The sequence below is a fragment of the Eurytemora carolleeae genome, unplaced genomic scaffold, assembly GCF_000591075.1.
Source record: "Eurytemora carolleeae unplaced genomic scaffold, Eaff_2.0 scaffold227, whole genome shotgun sequence".
In the NCBI taxonomy this organism is placed as follows: Eukaryota; Metazoa; Arthropoda; class Copepoda; order Calanoida; family Temoridae; genus Eurytemora; species Eurytemora carolleeae.
Genome location: NW_019396557.1, coordinates 96,765 through 116,494, shown reverse-complemented (window position 1 = coordinate 116,494; position 19,730 = coordinate 96,765). Strand labels below are relative to the sequence as shown.

The window sequence follows — 19,730 nt, the reverse complement described above, 5'->3', positions numbered from 1 at the left end:
ACAATGAATGGCTTGATTTTTTTTTCAAATAAAACTGATAATAACAGTATTTTTATATTTGGCTTTTATTAAAGTGTATCTACATAATTCAATTTTCAAAATCGAATTTCCATAATTTCCAGCCCAGCATTTCTCCTGCGGACCTAGCAGCACCTCTGAAATAAAAAAAAATAATGAATAATGCTAAGTTGCATTTCTTTTCATTTTTCTGACGTACTTCTTGTCTTGTCTTGTCTTGTCTTGTCTTGTCTTGTCTTGTCTTGTCTTGTCTTGTACTGTCTTGTCTTGTACTGTCTTGTCTTGTACTGTCTTGTACTGTACTGTACTGTACTGTACTAATGTATGATATTTTTTGAAATTTGTAACTTAAACAAGTCAAGGCAACTTTTTAAGCCATATGATTTATCTAAAAATTTTAGGAGTTGATCGCCACAAATAATAGTTCAACCTGATGTCCCTGTCTTGAGAAATTTATACAAAACTGTGTCAAAGTTATACCAAAACTCATATATGTAAGATATGCAGTATATGAATCAATGTCTTATACAGATCACATTCACCAAATACGCAAAAGAAATCTGTAAATTACGATAACCCAGAGGAGCCTAAAAAGTTCATGTGTACTACGAAAAATGATAGTTTTGAATGTCTTCTTCCATCTACTGTATTTATATCTTAAAGATTTTCCGCAGATTATTTCTTTTAAAAAATTCTTTTACTCAAATATGTTTTACTTTGAAATCAAATTTATTTTGTGAATGCCATATAATATTTTTGATTATTCCCTTTGGTATCAATCAACTTAACAAATTCTGGAAGAAGACATTCTGAACTACCAACCTGGGACACCCTTTAGCTTAATTTAAAAGATAAAATATGCACTTACTGATGATCAGCAGATGTTATCACATTGCCTCCAGCTGCAAAAAGTTATTATTATAATAGCTGTAGTGCCCGGCGTTGCCCGTGGAATTTTATAAGCACTTCAAAGAAAATTTCTAATTTTGAAAACAATTTCGAATTTAAAAACAAAATTTAAATATAAATAACAGTTAATATACAAATATATATTTAAGTTTAAATTATCTAAATTCTAAAATTGTATCACCTAGAAAAGCAGACCATAGGGAGTAAGATCCATAATCAACAATAGAGTGATTACATTTAGCTAAGATAGCTGAAGAAAACAACCAAATTTTAGATAAAAATAATAAAAAACAAAAATGAGGAATTCTGAATTAAACCATTTATAAAAATGTTAAAATTATTGATTGAAATACAGAGACTTCTAATGTAACAAAACTGATTGGATCAAATAGGTTAAAAAGGTTTAAAGTGTAAAGCCAATTTATTAATGTCGTATTCTTCACTTCCTGATAATGGAATGTTGCAGATAATTAGTTTTTTAATTAAATGATTATATGGAGCTCTATAAAACTGTTCCTGCATTTTCGTAGCTATTTATTCCTTTTCGCAATTACTGAGATTTACGTAATATAGTATAAAACCCATTGAAAATTTGTCAAGACGACATTAGATGTCGATGTATGGATCATTTAGGGTTTAACTGTAGGTAATGTTTTAAAAAATTTGAAATGGATAAAATGTAAATTTATGTTTCCCGAAGTCCAGTGCTGCGCTGTTTCCTCCAACCTATGAAAATAATTATTTTAGAAGAATTGTACAATCGTCTTGGCATTATATCAGTATTATATCAAACCGATGAGGATGAATTTCGATTTATTTCAAGTTGTGAAACAGCATTGATAGAGTTTCCAACGCAAGTGAATTTTACTTGCGCGCAATTGCGAGCCCTTGCGCGCAATTCCGTGATAATTGCGCGCAAATAAACGCAACGGAATTGCGCGAAATTGCTCGCTATATTTTATAATGTATCATATTGAATTGCTAATTAGTAGCTTAACCACAAGAAACTTTAAAATTTGAAAACTCTTACAACAAGTAACACTCTGGCCTCGATTATTTTAAAATCAACAGAGATATAATTATTCCCTTCTTGTATCTGCTACATAAGTCGAACAGTTAAAATTATTGATTTTTAGATAGAAAAGCAATTCCGATGCACGCAATTCCGCGAAATTCCGCGCAATTCCACGCAATTCCGTGAATATTTAATTGCTTCCTTTTTCGCAATTATAGCGCAATTGCACGCAATGAAATAGCACAAGCGGAAGCAACCATTGCGCGCAATTCCGCGCAACGGAATTCCGATTGGAAACCCAAACATGGATATATCTACATGCACATAGCAGTTAAGAAAATCTGTCAATTTAAAAACTACTCTTCAATTCCTTGCAAGCTTGTTATTCAAAAAAAGCTTGTTAACAATAAAAACTTAAATAAATAAGTCGTATTGATATAATCGCCTACCCCTGTATAAAGTAATAAAATGATCAAATGGAAATTTTAACTCTACCATGTGAACTCCAGGCTGGGATAAATACTCTTCACACCATTTCATATCATCGCTAGCAACCAGGAACACACTGTTCTTATACCTAACAGATGCCATCTTTGCAAAAATAAAAAGAAAGCAAAGACGATTTGCAAAGAAAAGATAAAAAAGAGTAAAAGATATAGTCACACAGAAAGGATGTCAAAAATTGGATCAAGGTAAAAATATGATTTTAAAAAACCCGTTTTGTGTAGAAACTATATCTTTTTCACATCCTTAAAACCTATTTTATCAACATTAAAATTTAATCCATAATTTATATTTCTAAAAGTTGTTAATTCATCGTCGAAAAATCCACCACCAATTAAGTAAAATGAAATTTTAACAATAAATATGTAAAATTTCCTTTTCCTTGTTTTTCAGAATTGGGGGGAAACATTCCAACAACCAATTTTTTGAAGGTTTTAAATATTCTCTCCTGAAACACTAAATTTTGTATGTTTTTGGTATATTCCACAAATAAATAATTACTTACTTACTTACTCAAAATTGATCTTTAAATGTTTAAACCATATGGTTCATAAAATTTTGAAAACCCGAACATTGTATTAGAAATTTCACAAGTTTTGTTAGAAATTACGATAAGTTTGTTAGAACGCATGTTTTGATAGAAATTACTTACCTTCTTTTCATCCAGTTCATCGTGTCGTTAAAGTACTTTGAGTCAACTATTATATATAAAGTTGAAATTATGTTTGTTTTTCTGTTTGTTTGTTAACTCAGGAACCCCAGCATCGATTTGGTCCAAATATAGATTGGGAATATCTCGGTAGACCCACGGGAATGTTCTTAGTTTGGCTTTGATATTCTATATTTTAAGAAAAATAACAGTTAAAAACGCAAGAAACTTGCAGATAATAAAAAATAGTTTTAATGATTAGTGCGGAAGACGATGGCTGGCCACCGGAGAAGGGTTCCACATCAAGCTACGCGGCAAGGCTCATATAGTTATCTCGTGTGATTTATATACACAATCTTATAGAGTTCCTCTTAGTGTAAAGATATATACTGGAAAACGTTAGAGTCCGTCCTCCCGACCTCTACATTTTGATGTTTTAAAATGTCAGTTTTGTTGATTATCAAATTTTCAAATATCTCCGTTAATTTTGAAGGTAAAAATTGGTAGACAACCTGACATATTGCATTTTTTATAATTTGGTGTTTCTGGTGATCCATAGCATCATAGAGTTAATTAATTAAGTGTTATAGTTCCACATTTTGTTTTTTTAAATTATATGTATGTATATTTTAAATAGGTATTTGTTTAAAATATGGAGGTGTACCCAGCAAACATGAAAGTGTGCCCAGCAAACATGAAAGTGTACTCAGCAAAAATGAAAGTGTGCCAAGCAATCATGAAAGTGTACCCAGAAAACATGAAAGTGTACTCAGAAAACATAAAAGTGTACCCAGCAAACGTGAAAGAGTACTCAGCAAAAATGAAAGTGTGTCCAGCAAACATGAAAGTGTACCCAGCAAACATGAAAGTGTATGCAGCAAACATGAACGTGTACCCAGCAAACATGGAAGTGTACTCAGAAAACAAAAAAGTGTACCCAGCAAACATAAAAGTGTACTTAGCAAGCATGAAAGTGTACCCAGGAAACATAAAGTGTACCCAGAAAACATAAAAGTGTTCCCAACAAACATGAAAGTGTACCCATTAAACATTAAATGGTGTACCCAGTAAACATGAAAGTGTACTCAGCAAACATGAAAGTGTACCCAGCAAATGTGAAACTGTGCACAGCAAACATTAAAGTGTGCCCAGCAAACAGTAAAAAATATCCAGCAAAAATGAAAGTATGCCCAGCAAACAGTAAAGTATATCCAGCAAACATGAAAGTGTGCCCATCAAACATGAAAGTGTACTCAGTAAACATGAAAGTGTACCCAGCAAACATATAAGTGTCCCAGCAAACATGAAGGTACCTTGCATAATCAGTTCTCCTCACATGAACTCCAATAAATACAGGATTACTGTAAAGATCACCAACTTTACCAATCACATAATCAGCCTAATAATTGTTTAATTTGTGTCGATGTTAGCTTTACAAATATTATACAGAGCGTATCACATCATATTGGATTATCTCTAAGCTTTAACGCCAAAATACACACATAATACTTGAAAAACTAGTATTTTCTACATGCCAACTTTTATTTTAGCCTTATACAATTTCTTTAAATGATTTATTCATTTTGAATTTTCTGATTAGTCCCGAAAATCGCAATTGTAAGATATAAACACTCTAATATGATCTACAAAGATCTAAAAGGTTGTCAAAATATATTGTTTTGCAGTCATAAATTCGCGAAAATGAACGAAAGAAACTGAACGAATTTGGTTAAAGATGTTTGCAAATTTTGACTTACTTTTGACGTACTTTTTGACCTTATTTTCTTTCAAAAAAAAATTCTTTAATTGATATGGTAAACAAACAAACAATAATTTCTTAATATGTTAGTTTCAAAATAGTATGTATGAAAATTTATTAAATGATTTGTGTATCAGTGATTTTCTGCATTTGTATTTTCACATCTATGTGTTATCCTGTTTAGTGCTGACTCTTGAACCTTAAATATACAGGGTTACTCGAGGGAGGGAAGGCAACATCCCCTGCACAGCTTCTGAACCTCATTTAACTTTTTGCGGCAGTGTGCGTCCCAATAGGGCTTCCAAACCTCCCCCATACAGTCTTCTGTAAAGTATCCTTCAAGGTTCAACTAGGGTTTCCACGAAACAGTCAATTCTCTTACGCAACAGTTGCGTGGTTTTGCACGAAATTCCGCATCATTTTTGTATCAATACGAAACCAGTTTTGCACAAAATTGCACATTCCTTCAAAATAAAAGATTTTATTGCACGAAATTTTGCATGGATATGAAATTTAAGTCAGAGTTTTTTCCTGATAATTGCATGAATACAGTTCATTTTCGCATATATTTTCGCAATGCTCATGAATACAAAAAATTGAAATTTTTGTACAGCAGTGTGCATGAAAACGAAATTAAGTAATATTTGTTGCATGCAATATATAGTGCATTAATATGAAAGACTTTAATATTTAGACAGTATGGTGTGAATTAGTTTCAGTAAACAAACAACTTCCATCTAACCCTGCTCGTCTCCAAGTTCAGACCGGACTGAATCTGATGATTAGTGAATGTGAATATGATTAATTAATTTGTAAGTAACTCAGTTACTACTTGAGATTCATTTCCGGTAAACGGTGTAATAGTCAGTACGGTCCGGTGACTTAAAACCTGAGAATTGGGGCTCATTCGGCCAGCATTTGTGAGCGCCGAGCAGGCTGGAGTATAGTCGACTCTGATTGGTTTAATTTTGAATTTATTTCCTGGAATTGTTTCTTGAAATTTAACGAAATAATGAAATAGCATGAATTAACGAAATACAGAAATACCAAATTTTCCTCAGAATTTGCGCAAAATAGTTTTTGCACATCAATGCGCAAAAACATCGAAATTTCGTGCAATATTTGCTTGAAATCTTTGCGCAATTATTGCACGAATTTCGTGCAAAAATTTCGACTGGAAACCCTTTTCAACACTAAACAGTTAATAGGATTTGCTAGATGTGAAAATAGAAATGCAGAAAATCACTGATAAACAATTCATTTTATAAATTTGCATTCATACTATTTTGAAACTATCATATTAAAACATTATTGTTTTCCTGGGATTATTTGCTAATTTACCATATCTATTAAATATATTTTGCAACGAAAATAAGGTCGAAAACTTTAACGAAATTCGTTCAGTTTCTTGCGTTCATTTTCGCAAATTTCGTTCAACGAAAATTTTGTAGGAAATCCTAATCTGAGTAAAATCCGGCTTTCGCGTCTATATACGCCCAAATAAAGACCAAGTGAAGACTGTGTAAATCTCAGTAATTGCAAAAATAAATAAATAGCCATGAATATGCGGTAACAGTTTTAAAGAACTCCATTCCATATAATTTAATTAAAAAATAAATATCTGCAGCATTCCGTTATCAGAAAGTAAGGAACACGGCATTTTATAAATTCTTTCGAGGCCTCTTTATATTTGAACTAAACTCTAAACTTAGGTAAAACCAACTTAGTCACTAGATCAGTTCTTGTTTTTTAAACCCCGACAAATTTCTGCTTTTGAGTATTCTTCTATATAATAAAACAAGACATTCGTGTGTATATATATATATATATATATATATGTTGTCTATAGCCGGCCAAACAGCGGGATCGATTGGGCTGACATTTTTTTGTGGACATTCATGGGTGGCCGGGGGGTGTTCTAGGTTAAAAAATTAGAATTTTTTTCAAAATATATTTTTTTTTCAAATTTTTTTTTTTTCACGGATAACGCGGGGCCCTTCGCTAGTATTTCATAAAACAAAAATTACCAGTTGATAAATAAACCTTGTTAATAATTACCTCCTTGTTTACGCTATCCACAAATTCAAGCTGATGAGTAATTTCTGTCCTGTATTTGAATTTTTAATTTTATAGTTTATTTTTTTCTTACAGTGAGTGGTAAGCGATTATATCAATACGATGAAAATGACTTTTTAATCTAAGTGTTGATTGTTAACAAGGTTTTTTCAAATTACATGTTTACAAGTAAACAAAGAGAAGCCTTGTTAATAGACAGTTTCTCTTTATGTGAATCCATGCTGCTTTCAGCTTGATATAAATCAAAATTTAAATGGAAAGTCGTCTCCATTGAATTGATATAATCGCCTATGATTGTATTTATAGGGTTCAATATTTATTTTATGAGGTTTAAAAAATTCTGATTCGAGAAATTTCAACAAATAAAATAATATAATAAACCACAAATAAAAAAAAATTCCCCGATTATTAAACTATCCTGAAGGGTAAAAGAGCTGCCATTATAACAGGAACTTTATCTTCAATTCTAATATTCTCTTCCATAGATATTGGATGGCAGGCAGGCTTCCTTCCATGCTGTAAAGATTATAAACAGACATCTTTTTTGAGAACACTATAAACATTTTCAAATTATTAAATTTTATCTCGATTTACTCTATTCTTAACTTCCAAACTGAAAAAGACGTTCATACGAAAAGTTTAAAAAGTTGGATTTCTATATGGAAACTGTTCCACCCCCCCCCCTTCCTGTAGAAAAGTTTTGGCTTGTTTTTGCCTTTATTTTCTCTCAGAGTCAGTATTTTTGTTCATTTTTTCCATTTTTTAGGATAAAAATATCGCAAAACTTAAATGAACAAAATCTTAACAGTTTTGAAATGTTGGAAGTTTTATGGAAAGTACCCAAAACCATTAACAATACTTCTAACCTGTCCTACCATTTTCTTATACTGTTCAATATCAATAGTTGGATTACAAGATTCCTAAAATTATTATATTTTAAAGAATACAATTTTGCAAATTTACACATGGTCTCACTGCTTACAAAACTGATATTTCTATATTGCATCAATAGTAATGAAATTATTTTAGTAAAAAATAAAAAATGGATTTTAAATTTTACCTGTTCAAGAAAAAAAACATTTGCATTCTGAACTTTCCTCCATTTGAGTCCCTGCTGGGATAACTTTTTAAATTCTGATTCGCTTAGAACACTTTCACCAATATTCTAGCATAAAAAAATCAATTAAGTAGCTTCAAATATTCTAAGAAAAAGAAAAAAAATGTTCAGCCTTTGTTATTCCCGGAATACCTTGGGTTCAATAAAAAACGTTAGATTGTAACGAAATGATACCTTAAAGGTTTTTTTCATGACAGCTAGTTCTTTGTCGGGAAAAACTACCTACATACATTCATAATTTCTTTTCAGATTATTGATATAAAAAATAATAACATTTAGGCTTTCAATGTTTTATTTTCAGTTATTTATTAATAATCAACTATATAAATACTACTAATACAGATCGAACACTAAATGTCGTCCTTTCAAGATTTGGGTTTTTTTCGTTCACAGTAAGTTAGTAACCCTGAGCCAGAAGCCCAAAAGGAGTTCCACGCAAGCAGCGCATTACTCTCTCTCTGTCATCTTCCAAATCAACACTGCCTACGCGAAACTCCTTTGGGCTTCCGCCTCAAGGTTATTGTGAACGAAAAACCTCTAAAACTTGAAAAGACGAGACAACATCTAGTTTTCTATCTGTGTTGTTATTAATCTATGGTTTTTTCAATAGCTTTTGAAAATGATTAACAACCCTAGTCCCAGCTACGTAAAAGATGCTCTAGAATGAGTATGTATAGTACCTGAAGTTTATATCTGATGCTAAAGGCCCAAAGCGTTTCAAAGCATCCAATAACATTTCCTAGTGCCAATCTACCAGGACATGTACCTCCTATAGAACAAAATTAACACTTGTAAATCTGGTTCCTTTCATCTGAGTTGAATCCGGATTTAATGAATTTGAGCCACGTCTCAAATCTGCCAAAAATCGGCTTCAATTGAGTAGCGCCGGCTTTAATTTTGTAACATTGAATACAATTTTCAGGGGAACCAACCATATTTTAGCCGCATCTCAAATCTAAGCCGTGGCTCAAATGCTTCAAATTCGGCCTCTGTTGACTTAAAAAGAATTCTATTACCCAACTAACAAAATTGCGTAGAGAACCCGAAATTATCTGGAATATTTCACATGAGTGAGTAGTGAAAATCTCGTTCTAAATTGGGTGTTGACTAGGTTAATGTGGTGCTTATCACAGGTCCAGAACCGTGTTTTTACACGGGGAAGACTTGAGTTTATTTCACTCGATTTACACGAGATCTTACCTTAATATCCACCCAGCTACATAACATATTCATAAAAATTCCAGAAAAGGGGGAGGGTGAGTAATATAGTGGATTGCTTTAATATTAGTATATATTTCTGTGTAAATATATTTATAGGACAATTTTTTCTTTTTTAGCAAAATTTATCATTGCCTTTACCCAATTCCTTCAAACCCATAATACACTCAAGGGGGGAAATGGTCGATTTAAGTTGCCAAAGTACGAATTTACTTTTGAAATAAGTACTCTGTGCATACTTATATAAGGTTTAATTAGTCTCTGATCCTCAGATAAAGTTATATTGGTGGCCAGAGCTACTTGTTCAATCAGATTCGTATACCTGAATTAATTTCAGAAATTGAAAGTGATTTAATTTACATACGTATCCAATCAAGTTTAAATATTAATTGCACTGGAATTTAAAGAATTGCAAAATTACTCCAAAAATAAAAATTTCTGAAAAACTGCCAGATAGTTAGAAATTGCTACAAAATGTTGTTAATGGCCATAATTTTAGCATAAAATGAAATGTTTATGTAAAGAGCTATACCTTGTAAACAGGTGGTATACTAAAGAAAAAGTAGAGCACACTACAGCAATCCTGAACAGCTTCTTCCAAGGTACAAGGCGCATATTCTTATTTTAAGATGATGATAATTAAATTCTAAAATTACAGTATTTTTGAATTAACCATATAAGGATTTGTGTTACTATCGATCACACTCAGATGCAGTGCTATTTTTAATCTAGCGTACTATTTATACAATCGAGAAAAACTTCAAATTTGACTTTGGCCTTTAAAATTTTTTTTGGCATTCATAGGCAGCCTAATTTTAGAAATATTTTTCTTAAAACAAAATAAAAAGCCATAGTCCTGGTCATAGATAAATAAATAAACATAGATAGCTTATCACCAAGAATTGTTCAGTCTGCGAACTCATACTTCTAGGGGTCAAAGTGTACTTCAATGATAAGCGGCGTGGTTTGTGTTTTAATGGATTTTATAATAGAGTGTAAAATAACTCCGGGAATGGAACTATTTGAACAGCAATATTTCACTGAGCAATATATAATAGTGACGAGAACTGAAGAAGGACATGAGAAGGACTAAACTAACTTAAATTTCTCTCTACAGAACTCATGTACACCACAAGTACTCAATGACATAAGAGCAGCCAATGTTCACAACCGACCTAGTTATCTATATAATATCTTTAAAACATCTCTGTACATTTATATATGAAAAATGTCGTCTTATGCGCAATCTATCTTTATCTCATGGTCCTGGTCATAGATAAATAAATAAACATAGATAGCTTATGTACGCAAAATCACCAAGAATTGTACAGTCAGCGAACTCATACTTCTAGGGGTCAAAGTGTTTTTCAATGATAAGCGGGGTGGTTTGGTGTTTTAATGGATTTCATAATAGAGTGTAAAATAACTCCGGGAATGGAACTATTTGAACAACAATATTTCACTGAGCAATATTATATTGCTCAGTTAGGGTTTCCAACGTAATAGATTATTCTCTTACGCGTAATTACGTGCCGTTACGCGTAATAAGTTTCATTTTTTTTAAATGTATTTATTTTCAAGGATCGGACACTTTAAAAAAATAATATTGAAAATACGAGGATTTCGATGTGGTTCGGACGAGAAAATGATGAGAATGTGGTTCGGACTAGAGATTGATGTGGTTGGCCTTCCTCCCCTCGTCGGCGTCAACGAAATCAGTTAGCGTGATCCATAGAAATGGAGCCAGTGCTCCCTGTTTTATAAAAGAAATATTTTTAAATTGTAAATTTTAGATTGTAATTTGAAATGCTGAATGTGCATCAGCATTGCCACTGGGCTGCTATACAGTATTCATGAATTATTTTATTGCATAATTTTTTATTTCATTTTATTTTCAAAGCTAAGTATGTTTGTAAATTAACACGTTTCACTATCCTATTAAAAAGCTTGGTAACCAACCACCACTACACTAGGATGATCATTTTAGGTATTTTATCCGATAGTTCAAAAAAGGTTTTTTTTGGGGAGGATTTTCCTTGCCTGGTTCATTAGGATCCATAATTCTTAATTTAAAATAGAACTTGGATGTACATATGTACTGCAGTAACCCGTCCACAGGCTGACGATGAAGAAATTAACATGGCAACTACTGTAGAACATATTTATTTAAAATAAGGCGAGCTGAGCCTGGATGGACCGACTTTTAAGCCGACCTAACCTAACAGTGGCGCAACTAGGTAATTGCGGGCTAAAAATTTGGTTTGGCTGTCTCCGACAGGAGATTCAAGTTGAAGACGACATTTTATAGAGGTTTTAAAATTAATGGTTAACAATACTGTATTAATGTACTCTACTTCATATAATTTGTGAACATTTACATGATTTGTACACTTTGAAATCCCTTTCAGGCTGAAAGGGACTGACAAAATTCATACCGAAGGATCTAAATTCCACTCTAATATATATTCTATTCTGTTTGGTTTAAACCCTCTGTGCAAAGCAAAGATTTCAAGAAAACTGGATAAACAATTGTGCATCTATTATTCTATTTTCCGCACATGTTTATTTACTTGTCGTTTAGAAATTCATTACAATAGTATATAGCCAATTATGTCATATTTAAAATTTGTAAAAAAAATACTTAAAAATGAATTAAGATCAATTAAATGCTAGAAAAATCACTTGTGAGAGTAAATATTTGCTGTTTACTGAATAATAAGGTTTACAGAAAAATATCATTATTTAACAGTTTCAGTAGAAGAAAATATTTCCATTTACTGATAGCGCCGATTAAAGGATTCGAATAACTCTAATTAGATAATGAGATAGATGATACCGACATACAATTTCTATTGGTTTAGAATAGTCAACACACACATGATTGAACCCTGATTGGATCAGGCGCTAATGGAATTGGCATACAAGTGTGAAAATTGCGTTTAAACACTGGTTGGTTCAATAACTGACTTAATTCCTGTAATCCCCATTCATCTGTAAAAAATTACAGTTTCTTTATAGAACAGGGATTACCACCCTGTGCAACAAATATATTCTAACTTTTTTCAAACAGAATTAAACTACATATTTACTAGAATGCACAGATATTTAAATTTAAAAATCTAGCTTTTTCAACTTTGAGCTTTGCCAGCCCTGTTCGGATCCAACTAAAAAATAAATTAACAACTCAATTAAGTTGTTTAGTCTTAAACCCATAGAAACATAAAAATATTGAAATTAAAATTTTAAAATTTATCTAACAGTTTCTTCATTCCTGAAATTAAAGTATTATATATTCTGAGATTGTTTTTAACTTGAAAATTATGAGATGTCACTTAACCCCTGTTGGGTTCGTTGGGTCTAGGGCTTGGAACATTCTGTTCAAACGTTGTGTTTGAAATTAATTTAAAATTCATTAAGGAATGGAAAAACCATTTACATTCAAATCAGTAATGAATTTGAAATTATTTTTTGGAATTTAAACTCCCAAACCATATTGATTATTTCTATAAAGAACTTTGCATCCGTTATGGATAAGGGCAGTTACGCGGTAAATGCGCTTAAAAAAATCAAAACAAACTACAACATCATTAACTGCCGGAAAAAATACAGTGGTAGGCGATTATATCAATACAATAAAGACGATTTTTTAAAAAAGTTTTTATTTTAAACAAGCTTTTTCAGACTTAATGGGTTTTTAATCGACAGCTTCTCTTGACTTCTATGTTTATGAGTATGAATGGTGTTTAACAGCTTCATATGAATCAAAATTTACACTGAAAGTCGTCTTCGTTACATTGATATAATCGCCTACCACAGTTACGATAACTGAACAAAAAGTTTAGTTATTGCTTCTTAATGAGCCTGTTCCGCTACAATTCCTAAGAAGCTGCATCTTATGATAGTTTGGATTTCAAGCCTACTAGAAACAACCTGAATTGCTTTACTCCCTTTGATTAGTATAGAAGGATGTCAAGCCTACTAGAAACAACGAGAATTTCTTTACTCCCTTTGATTAGTATGGAAGGATGTCAAGCCTACTAGAACACAACGAGAATTTCTTTACTCCCTTTGATTAGTACGGAAGGATGTCAAGCCTTTTAGAAACAACGTGAATTGCTTTATTCCCTTTGATTAGTATGGAACGATGTCAAGCCTACTAGAAACAACGAGAATTGCAATTTACTCCCTTTGATTAGTATGGAAGGATGTCACTATTAGTAACAACCCTTGATATGGCTAAATGTATTAATTCAGTTAAAAGAATGTTTTTGTTTTACTTGCTCTAAATTTTTACTTACATTTTTAATTCTCACAATTTTTTTTATACATTTCCTGAATTGAATCAACCTTTTTAAGTATAATAAATATGCTCCTTCAAAAGTTTTGATTATTAAAAAACTGACTAGATTTCTTTGAACTGACAAGTTTATGAACATAGTATTTCTGAGAATGAATTTGAAGAAGCATAATGAATATTCAATATTAATAGTTTTAATATCATTCTCATATATTTAACAAAATAAAATTAAACTAAACCATTAATATCTGTAATACTAGCTAAAGGGCCCGGCGTTGCCCATGGAAAAAAATGTTGATAACATTTTTTTTTGAAAAAATATACGATTTCTTTAGCCTACATAACAGCCCCGCCACTCATGAGTGTCCACAAAAAATGGCAGCCCAATAGGTCCAGCCGTTTATAGGGAACATAATTTGAAAGTCTTGTTTTATTATATAAATGTATGGTATATTTTATTAAAATAATAATAATTTTCATTTCATTTAACATAATTCACAGTTTGAATATTAAACGACATTGGGTTGCAACGATATGAGGATAATCATGAGAAAATCAGGGTTTGCGGCAAAGACTTGATTCAATTTATGTAAACGTTTAGAAACGGATTGGAAAAGATGGGACGTGCCTGCTCCTAGTTTGATCATAAAATACAGAGAAACTGCTGAATTGTGCTTTCAGAACGAGGTGCTTAAAACACAACAGTATACTCTGTACTTCACATGCTTTTGTCATAGTTCAGAATCACAAAACCAAGGTGGTGGTCGTGGGTCTCCCGAATAGATGTGGAAGATACAGTCGTATTTTTAAGGTGTTAAGTTCTTATTATAAATCTAATAATTCTAAAAATGTTTCCCTGCAGTACAGAAACCAGAATTGAAAATAATCAGTTGTTTAAAGTTATTAACTTTCGACGTCTAATTCATACTGGGTCAGCAAAAGCTTCAAGGGGTCAAGGTACTAATGCAAGGAAAGTTAATTCCGGTCGGGTATACTATGCGTACAATACATATTGAAACCAGTTCTCTCTGGGCGTAATTTTTAATCAAGAATAGATCAGTGTTCGGAGGAGGTTAAAAGCATTTAATTTTGATAATTTTGAAAATTAACATATTAGCTTCCTACGACCAAAGTGAATAAATACTAAAGTGGACCAAACTCATAGTTGGATGACGACATTTTATGTCCCAAGTATTTAGAAATATGTATATATATATATATGATAAATTCCTTTAGAATTAGAAGTGCCAGGCAAAATCAATGAATTGATTAAGCGACTAAATAGTATTTACATATAAACTACATAGAAACGTACAAAAAATTTTGATTTTAAATCGTGAAAATTTCGAAGTTCTATCTGAAGACGACATTTACATGGGTCTTTAGTCTATTTTTTCTAGTCTTTACTTTCCAAACGAAATCTTTTCATGAAATTATTTTCAAACCAAATTAAACCTTATGGCCCAACCTGTCGTCGTTCCCTTAGTCTGTTCCACTTTAGTATTTATTCACTTTGTCCTACGACCTGAATATTTCATAGATTATTTTTGTGAAAATAGATTCCATGTCGGGCTGTGACATCCGTCTCGTGTTTACTTTCCTCTCAAAGACAGTACACTGCAGTACAAAAAATGCGTACACCTCTGAAATAACTTTCCTTGCATTAGTACCTTGCAATGGATGCCGTTGTGAATCAGGAATTGCCATCTTTTAAGAGGTCTATTAAAAATTCACTTACAGCTCTATAATTTAGGATTAATTACAACAATCAGTTTATTCAGCAGAGGGTTGCAATTTAAACCCGATAAAATTCAGCGGGATGTTGCAATTTACACAGTGAGAATTCCTACGGAGGGTTACCATTTATGTTAATTAATGACTGCAGTAGATTGAATTGAATGCAGGAAGATGCAAATTTTATTAGATTGCTTAACAAAAGGTAGCAATTTCCTGTTTAAAAATCGTTGTAAATGACATGAGTTACATAAAATTCCTTCAGGAACAATGGCATTTATAATTGACCACTTATGAACGCTGCACTTGAATAAAAACATATTTGATTCGAAACCATAAAAACAATTTCTAACCATGTCATCTTTATTAAAACCATATTTATACATTTTTGAAAAACAATTCAATACAAAGGATAAAAATTATCACTGTTCTTCAATATCACATTGAAGGCTGAAGTTCCGAATATTAGCCAAGCCTTTTCGAACCGAACGCTAAAATTTATTAAAATTTTCAACTCTTCAAATTTCATTAATTTCCAACAAGAATAAAATATAAAGATTGTAATACAACATATTTGCACAATTTCACACTTCTCCTCCCCATTTCATCGGTAAAACTTGTATTCTGATTGGACTGAATATTCAGCCAATGAGATTACATGCTTTTGTTTTGACATGAAAAATGTCGAATATAAATAGGACTGGATTTGTTAACGGGAACAACTTAATGATGCCAATCAACAACCTAATTAAATACTTTAAATTATACAAATTATAATTTCAGCTAAATCACAAATGATTGACAGGTTCTCAGCTAAATCACTAATGATTGACAGGTTCTCAGCTAAATCACTAATGATTGACAGGTGGTCAGCTGAATCACTAATGATTGACAGGTTGTCAGCTAAATCACTAATGATTGACAGGTTGTCAGCTAAATCACTAATGATTGACAGGTTGTCAGCTGAATCATAGAAGTGATTAGACAAGGGAGTTAATTTTATCAGAAAATCTTAATATGGCTGACTCCTGAATCACAATGGCTTGAATTGATAATATGCTGAATCACAAATGCTTAGCCTAGCCTAACGAATCACAAGAATTATACCTGTCTGCCTGTAAAGTTCAAAAGCACTTATACAGAATCACAAATGTTCAGCTGCACTAATCCATTGACGCACAAATACAACCTAATTCAGGATTCTGAATAAGGGTTCAGCTGGACTATTCTTCAAAATCACAAATGTTTAACTGGACTATCTGCTTGTTGTCCTGTGTTAAGCATGTGATCAGCTTGTCTACTCCTAGGTGCCATCACCCTCTGCTGCATGGACTCCCTCTGCCCTCTCTCCTTCTGTAACTCCACATCCAGGGAGTAGTTCAATCTTCGTAACTCCTCTAACCTATAATTTTAAACATATATCAGGACTATTCACAAATTTTCAACTGAGATGAGATTTTAAGAAGAGAAAAATTTACAATTTTGTCTATTTCAATCAATTTCAAATTAAAATAAAGTCAAACCCTCCAAATCCCAATCCCAATCCCAATCCCAATCCCAATCCAAATCCCAATCCAAATCCCAATCCCAATCCAAATCCAAATCCAAATCCATCCCAATCTCGATCATCCGAATTTAAATCCATATTTGAGTCCGAATCGGTACCCGGCTACGAATCCTATCAAATCCCTTACTTTTGATGAAGTTCAATAATCTGAGCTTGCGGCTGATAAACAGGCATTATAGGACTGGGCTGACCGCCTGGGACCGGGGTCATTGCCCGGCTACTCGCTGCACTCTCGACCTGGCGCATCATAGAACTAAGGCGGAGCTGGAGTGTGTCTCTCTCCTCAAGGAGAATCAGGTTATCATTGGTTAACTCCTCACAACGATGATCCTGAACAGAAAACAAGATTTATTTCAAATATAATTTAAAATTAAAAGTTTCTAGTTACCAGGACTCAGTTATTATGAACGAAAAACCTTAATCTTGATAAGATGACAGCTAGTGTCCTATCTGTATTGTTATTAATCAATGGACGGTCGACAATAGATTAATTATGATATACAATACGTGTCCGATTAAAAACAATAATATCTCCATGATTTAAACTTTCATAATAATAGCTGTGAATGATAACCATGATACTAGTGGTCAAAAGTAAGCCCATGGAATTCAAAATTAACTGGAGATGGACATTTTTGAATGAAAAGTAGTTAAAGTTTTTCTAGTTTCCTGACCCTCTTTTGATTTATTGACACTAAAGAGTTTGAAGAAGTAGAACCGATTTAAATTGATCTCAACTCAATTTTAGTTATCATTTTATTACCTTGACTTGAAGGGTCTTAATGGCTCGACTGAGTTCGTCCCTGAGACCCTCCTGATCAAGGTTCTGTGTTCTCTCTAGTTCCTGCTCCCAGGCCTGGATCCTGCTGCTTAATCTCCTGTTCTCCCGGATACTGGTATCCAGGTCCTGTTTCAACCTGTAGTTTTCACTCAATCCGTCCTAGAGTAGTGAGAGCAGTTTAGTTAGTAATTCATATTCGTCTACATGAGTTTAATGAGAGCAGTTTAGTTCTAGTTCATATTCGTCTACATGAGTTATCTGTCCTAGAGTAATAAAAGCAGTTTCGTAGTAATTCATGTTTGTCTACATCAGTTTAAATTTGTTCTAGAGCAACTAGAGCAGTTTAGTTCTAGTTCATATTCGTCTAAGTGAGTTCAAACCTGTTCTAGAGCAATTAGAACAGTTTAGTTCTAGTTCATATTCGTCTACATGAGTTTAAATAATAAGAGCACTTTAGTTCTAGTTCATGTCCGTCTACATGAGTTTAAATTTGTCCTAGAGTAATTAGACAGTTTAGTTCTAGTTTATGTCCATCTAAGTGTGTTCAAATCTGTCCTAGAGCAATTAGAACAGTTTAGTTCTAGTTCATGTCCATCTAAGTGTGTTCAAATCTGTCTTAGAGCAATTAGAACAGTTTAGTTCTAGCTCATGTCCGTCTAAGTGTGTTCAAATCTGTCCTAGAGCAATTAGAACAGTTTAGTTCTAGTTCATGTCCGTCTAAGTGTGTTCAAATCTGTCTTAGAACAATTAGAACAGTTTAGTTCTAGTTCATGTCCGTCTAAGTCTGTTCAAATCGGTCCTAGAGCAAGTAAAACAGTTTAGTTCTAGTTCATATTCGTCTTTATGAGTTTAAATCCGTCCTAGAGTATTAAGAGCAGTTTAGTTCAAGTTCATGTCCGTCTAATTGTGTTCAAATCTGTCCTAGAGCAATTAGAACAGTTTAGTTCTAGTTCATGTCCGTCTAAATGTGTTCAAATCTGTCCTAGAGCAATTAGAACAGTTTAGTTCTAGTTCATGTCTGTTTAAGTGTGTTCAAATCTATCCTAGAGTAATTAGAGCAGTTTAGTTCTAGTTAAGTCCGTCTAAGTGTGTTCAAATCTGTCCTAGAGCAATCAGAACAGTTTAGTTCTAGTTAAGGCCGTCTAAGTGTGTTCAAATCTGTCCTAGAGTAATTAGACAGTTTAGTTCTAGTTCATGTCCATCTAAGTGTGTTCAAATCTGTCTTAGAGCAATTAGAACAGTTTAGTTCTAGTTCATGTCCGTCTAAGTGTGTTCAAATCTGTCCTAGAGCAATCAGAACAGTTTAGTTCTAGTTCATGTCCGTCTAAGTGTGTTCAAATCTGTCCTAGAGTAGTTATTTTTGTATTAATAGAAAAGGTTTTTCGAAAAATTCTTCGACGCCGAATTTCTAAATAAATATGTTCTACTAAATCGTATTAATCTTATTACTTAAGACTTCCAATCCCCGTTTATCCTTGCAAATTATTTCTGGATTGTTAGGTTGTTTTCCAAAGTAGATGCTGATGTGATATTGAACACTAGTATTAAAGAATTATTTGTTAATAATCCAACCTGGTCGGAGAAAACACTGATCTCCCTGTCCGTCGAGTAGCTTTCTCTCCTACTCCGTCCTGATCTGACCAACTCTAGTTGTGTTCTAGCCTGTTCAAGAGCAGCATCACGGGCGAGCAGATCCTGCTCTAGTTGTAGTACAAGCTCCTGTTCACGTCGTAAACGGTCTCGAAGCTGTTCAATCTGACCACTGTCTCCTAAAACAAGTAAATTATCTTTATTTTTTACTCCAGAAATTTTAATGAATGGTTCTTTCATTTTGTTTAAAGGGACTGTAAGCATAATTTCAAGTGAAAAAATGCCATTTCTGATCAAAAATATACTAAATTAGTAGATATCTATGTCTTAGTCTCTGCGAAAGTGACTTGCGCAATTCTTGCTTGTAAGAAACAATGAAGAAAGTGTCAAAATTAAACACTTAAAATAAATAGCATTTTCCTCATTTTTGATTAGATTAAGGTTTAAGGGTTACGTTGTTAATTGGGCTTTACCATCTTTGTATGTTGAGTCACTT

At 32.7% G+C, this 19,730-nt stretch overlaps 3 protein-coding genes across 5 annotated transcripts in view; all 3 read right to left on the bottom strand.

Moving 5' to 3' along the window:
* Positions 1-38: 38 nt before the first annotated feature.
* Positions 39-3,142, bottom strand: LOC111705464 (galactoside 2-alpha-L-fucosyltransferase 2). Its single transcript, XM_023478022.1, has 6 exons — positions 3,099-3,142; positions 2,438-2,519; positions 1,623-1,653; positions 1,109-1,177; positions 887-920; positions 39-155 (listed from the first exon to the last, which is right to left on the bottom strand). Exons 1-6 carry the CDS (start codon positions 3,116-3,118, stop codon positions 89-91), a joined length of 303 nt encoding a protein of 100 aa, XP_023333790.1. The 5' UTR covers positions 3,119-3,142; the 3' UTR covers positions 39-88.
* A 989-nt stretch (positions 3,143-4,131) lies between these two features.
* On the bottom strand, positions 4,132-10,068 carry LOC111705447 (uncharacterized). 3 transcript variants are annotated; one of them, XM_023478000.1, is made up of 9 exons: positions 9,798-10,067; positions 9,505-9,587; positions 8,728-8,816; positions 8,222-8,269; positions 7,991-8,095; positions 7,806-7,850; positions 7,349-7,446; positions 6,913-6,961; positions 4,132-4,494 (listed from the first exon to the last, which is right to left on the bottom strand). In XM_023478000.1, exons 1-9 carry the CDS (start codon positions 9,878-9,880, stop codon positions 4,147-4,149), a joined length of 948 nt encoding a protein of 315 aa, XP_023333768.1. In that variant the 5' UTR covers positions 9,881-10,067; the 3' UTR covers positions 4,132-4,146. The 3 variants fall into 3 exon arrangements, with proteins under 3 accessions (XP_023333768.1, XP_023333767.1, XP_023333769.1); XM_023477999.1 differs by having other exon boundaries at positions 7,797-7,850; positions 9,798-10,065; XM_023478001.1 differs by lacking the exon at positions 8,222-8,269 and having other exon boundaries at positions 7,797-7,850; positions 9,798-10,068.
* Positions 10,069-16,078: 6,010 nt separating this feature from the next.
* Positions 16,079-19,730, bottom strand: part of LOC111705470 (centrosome-associated protein CEP250-like) — a 36,180-nt gene continuing 32,528 nt past the window's right edge. Inside the window, exons 36-39 of the mRNA XM_023478029.1 lie at positions 19,217-19,413; positions 17,627-17,803; positions 16,991-17,193; positions 16,079-16,698 (exon numbers count right to left, since the gene is read on the bottom strand). Coding sequence (XP_023333797.1) covers positions 16,533-16,698; positions 16,991-17,193; positions 17,627-17,803; positions 19,217-19,413 — 743 coding nt within the window. The 3' untranslated portion in view covers positions 16,079-16,532. The remainder of the gene's footprint in view (positions 16,699-16,990; positions 17,194-17,626; positions 17,804-19,216; positions 19,414-19,730) is intronic.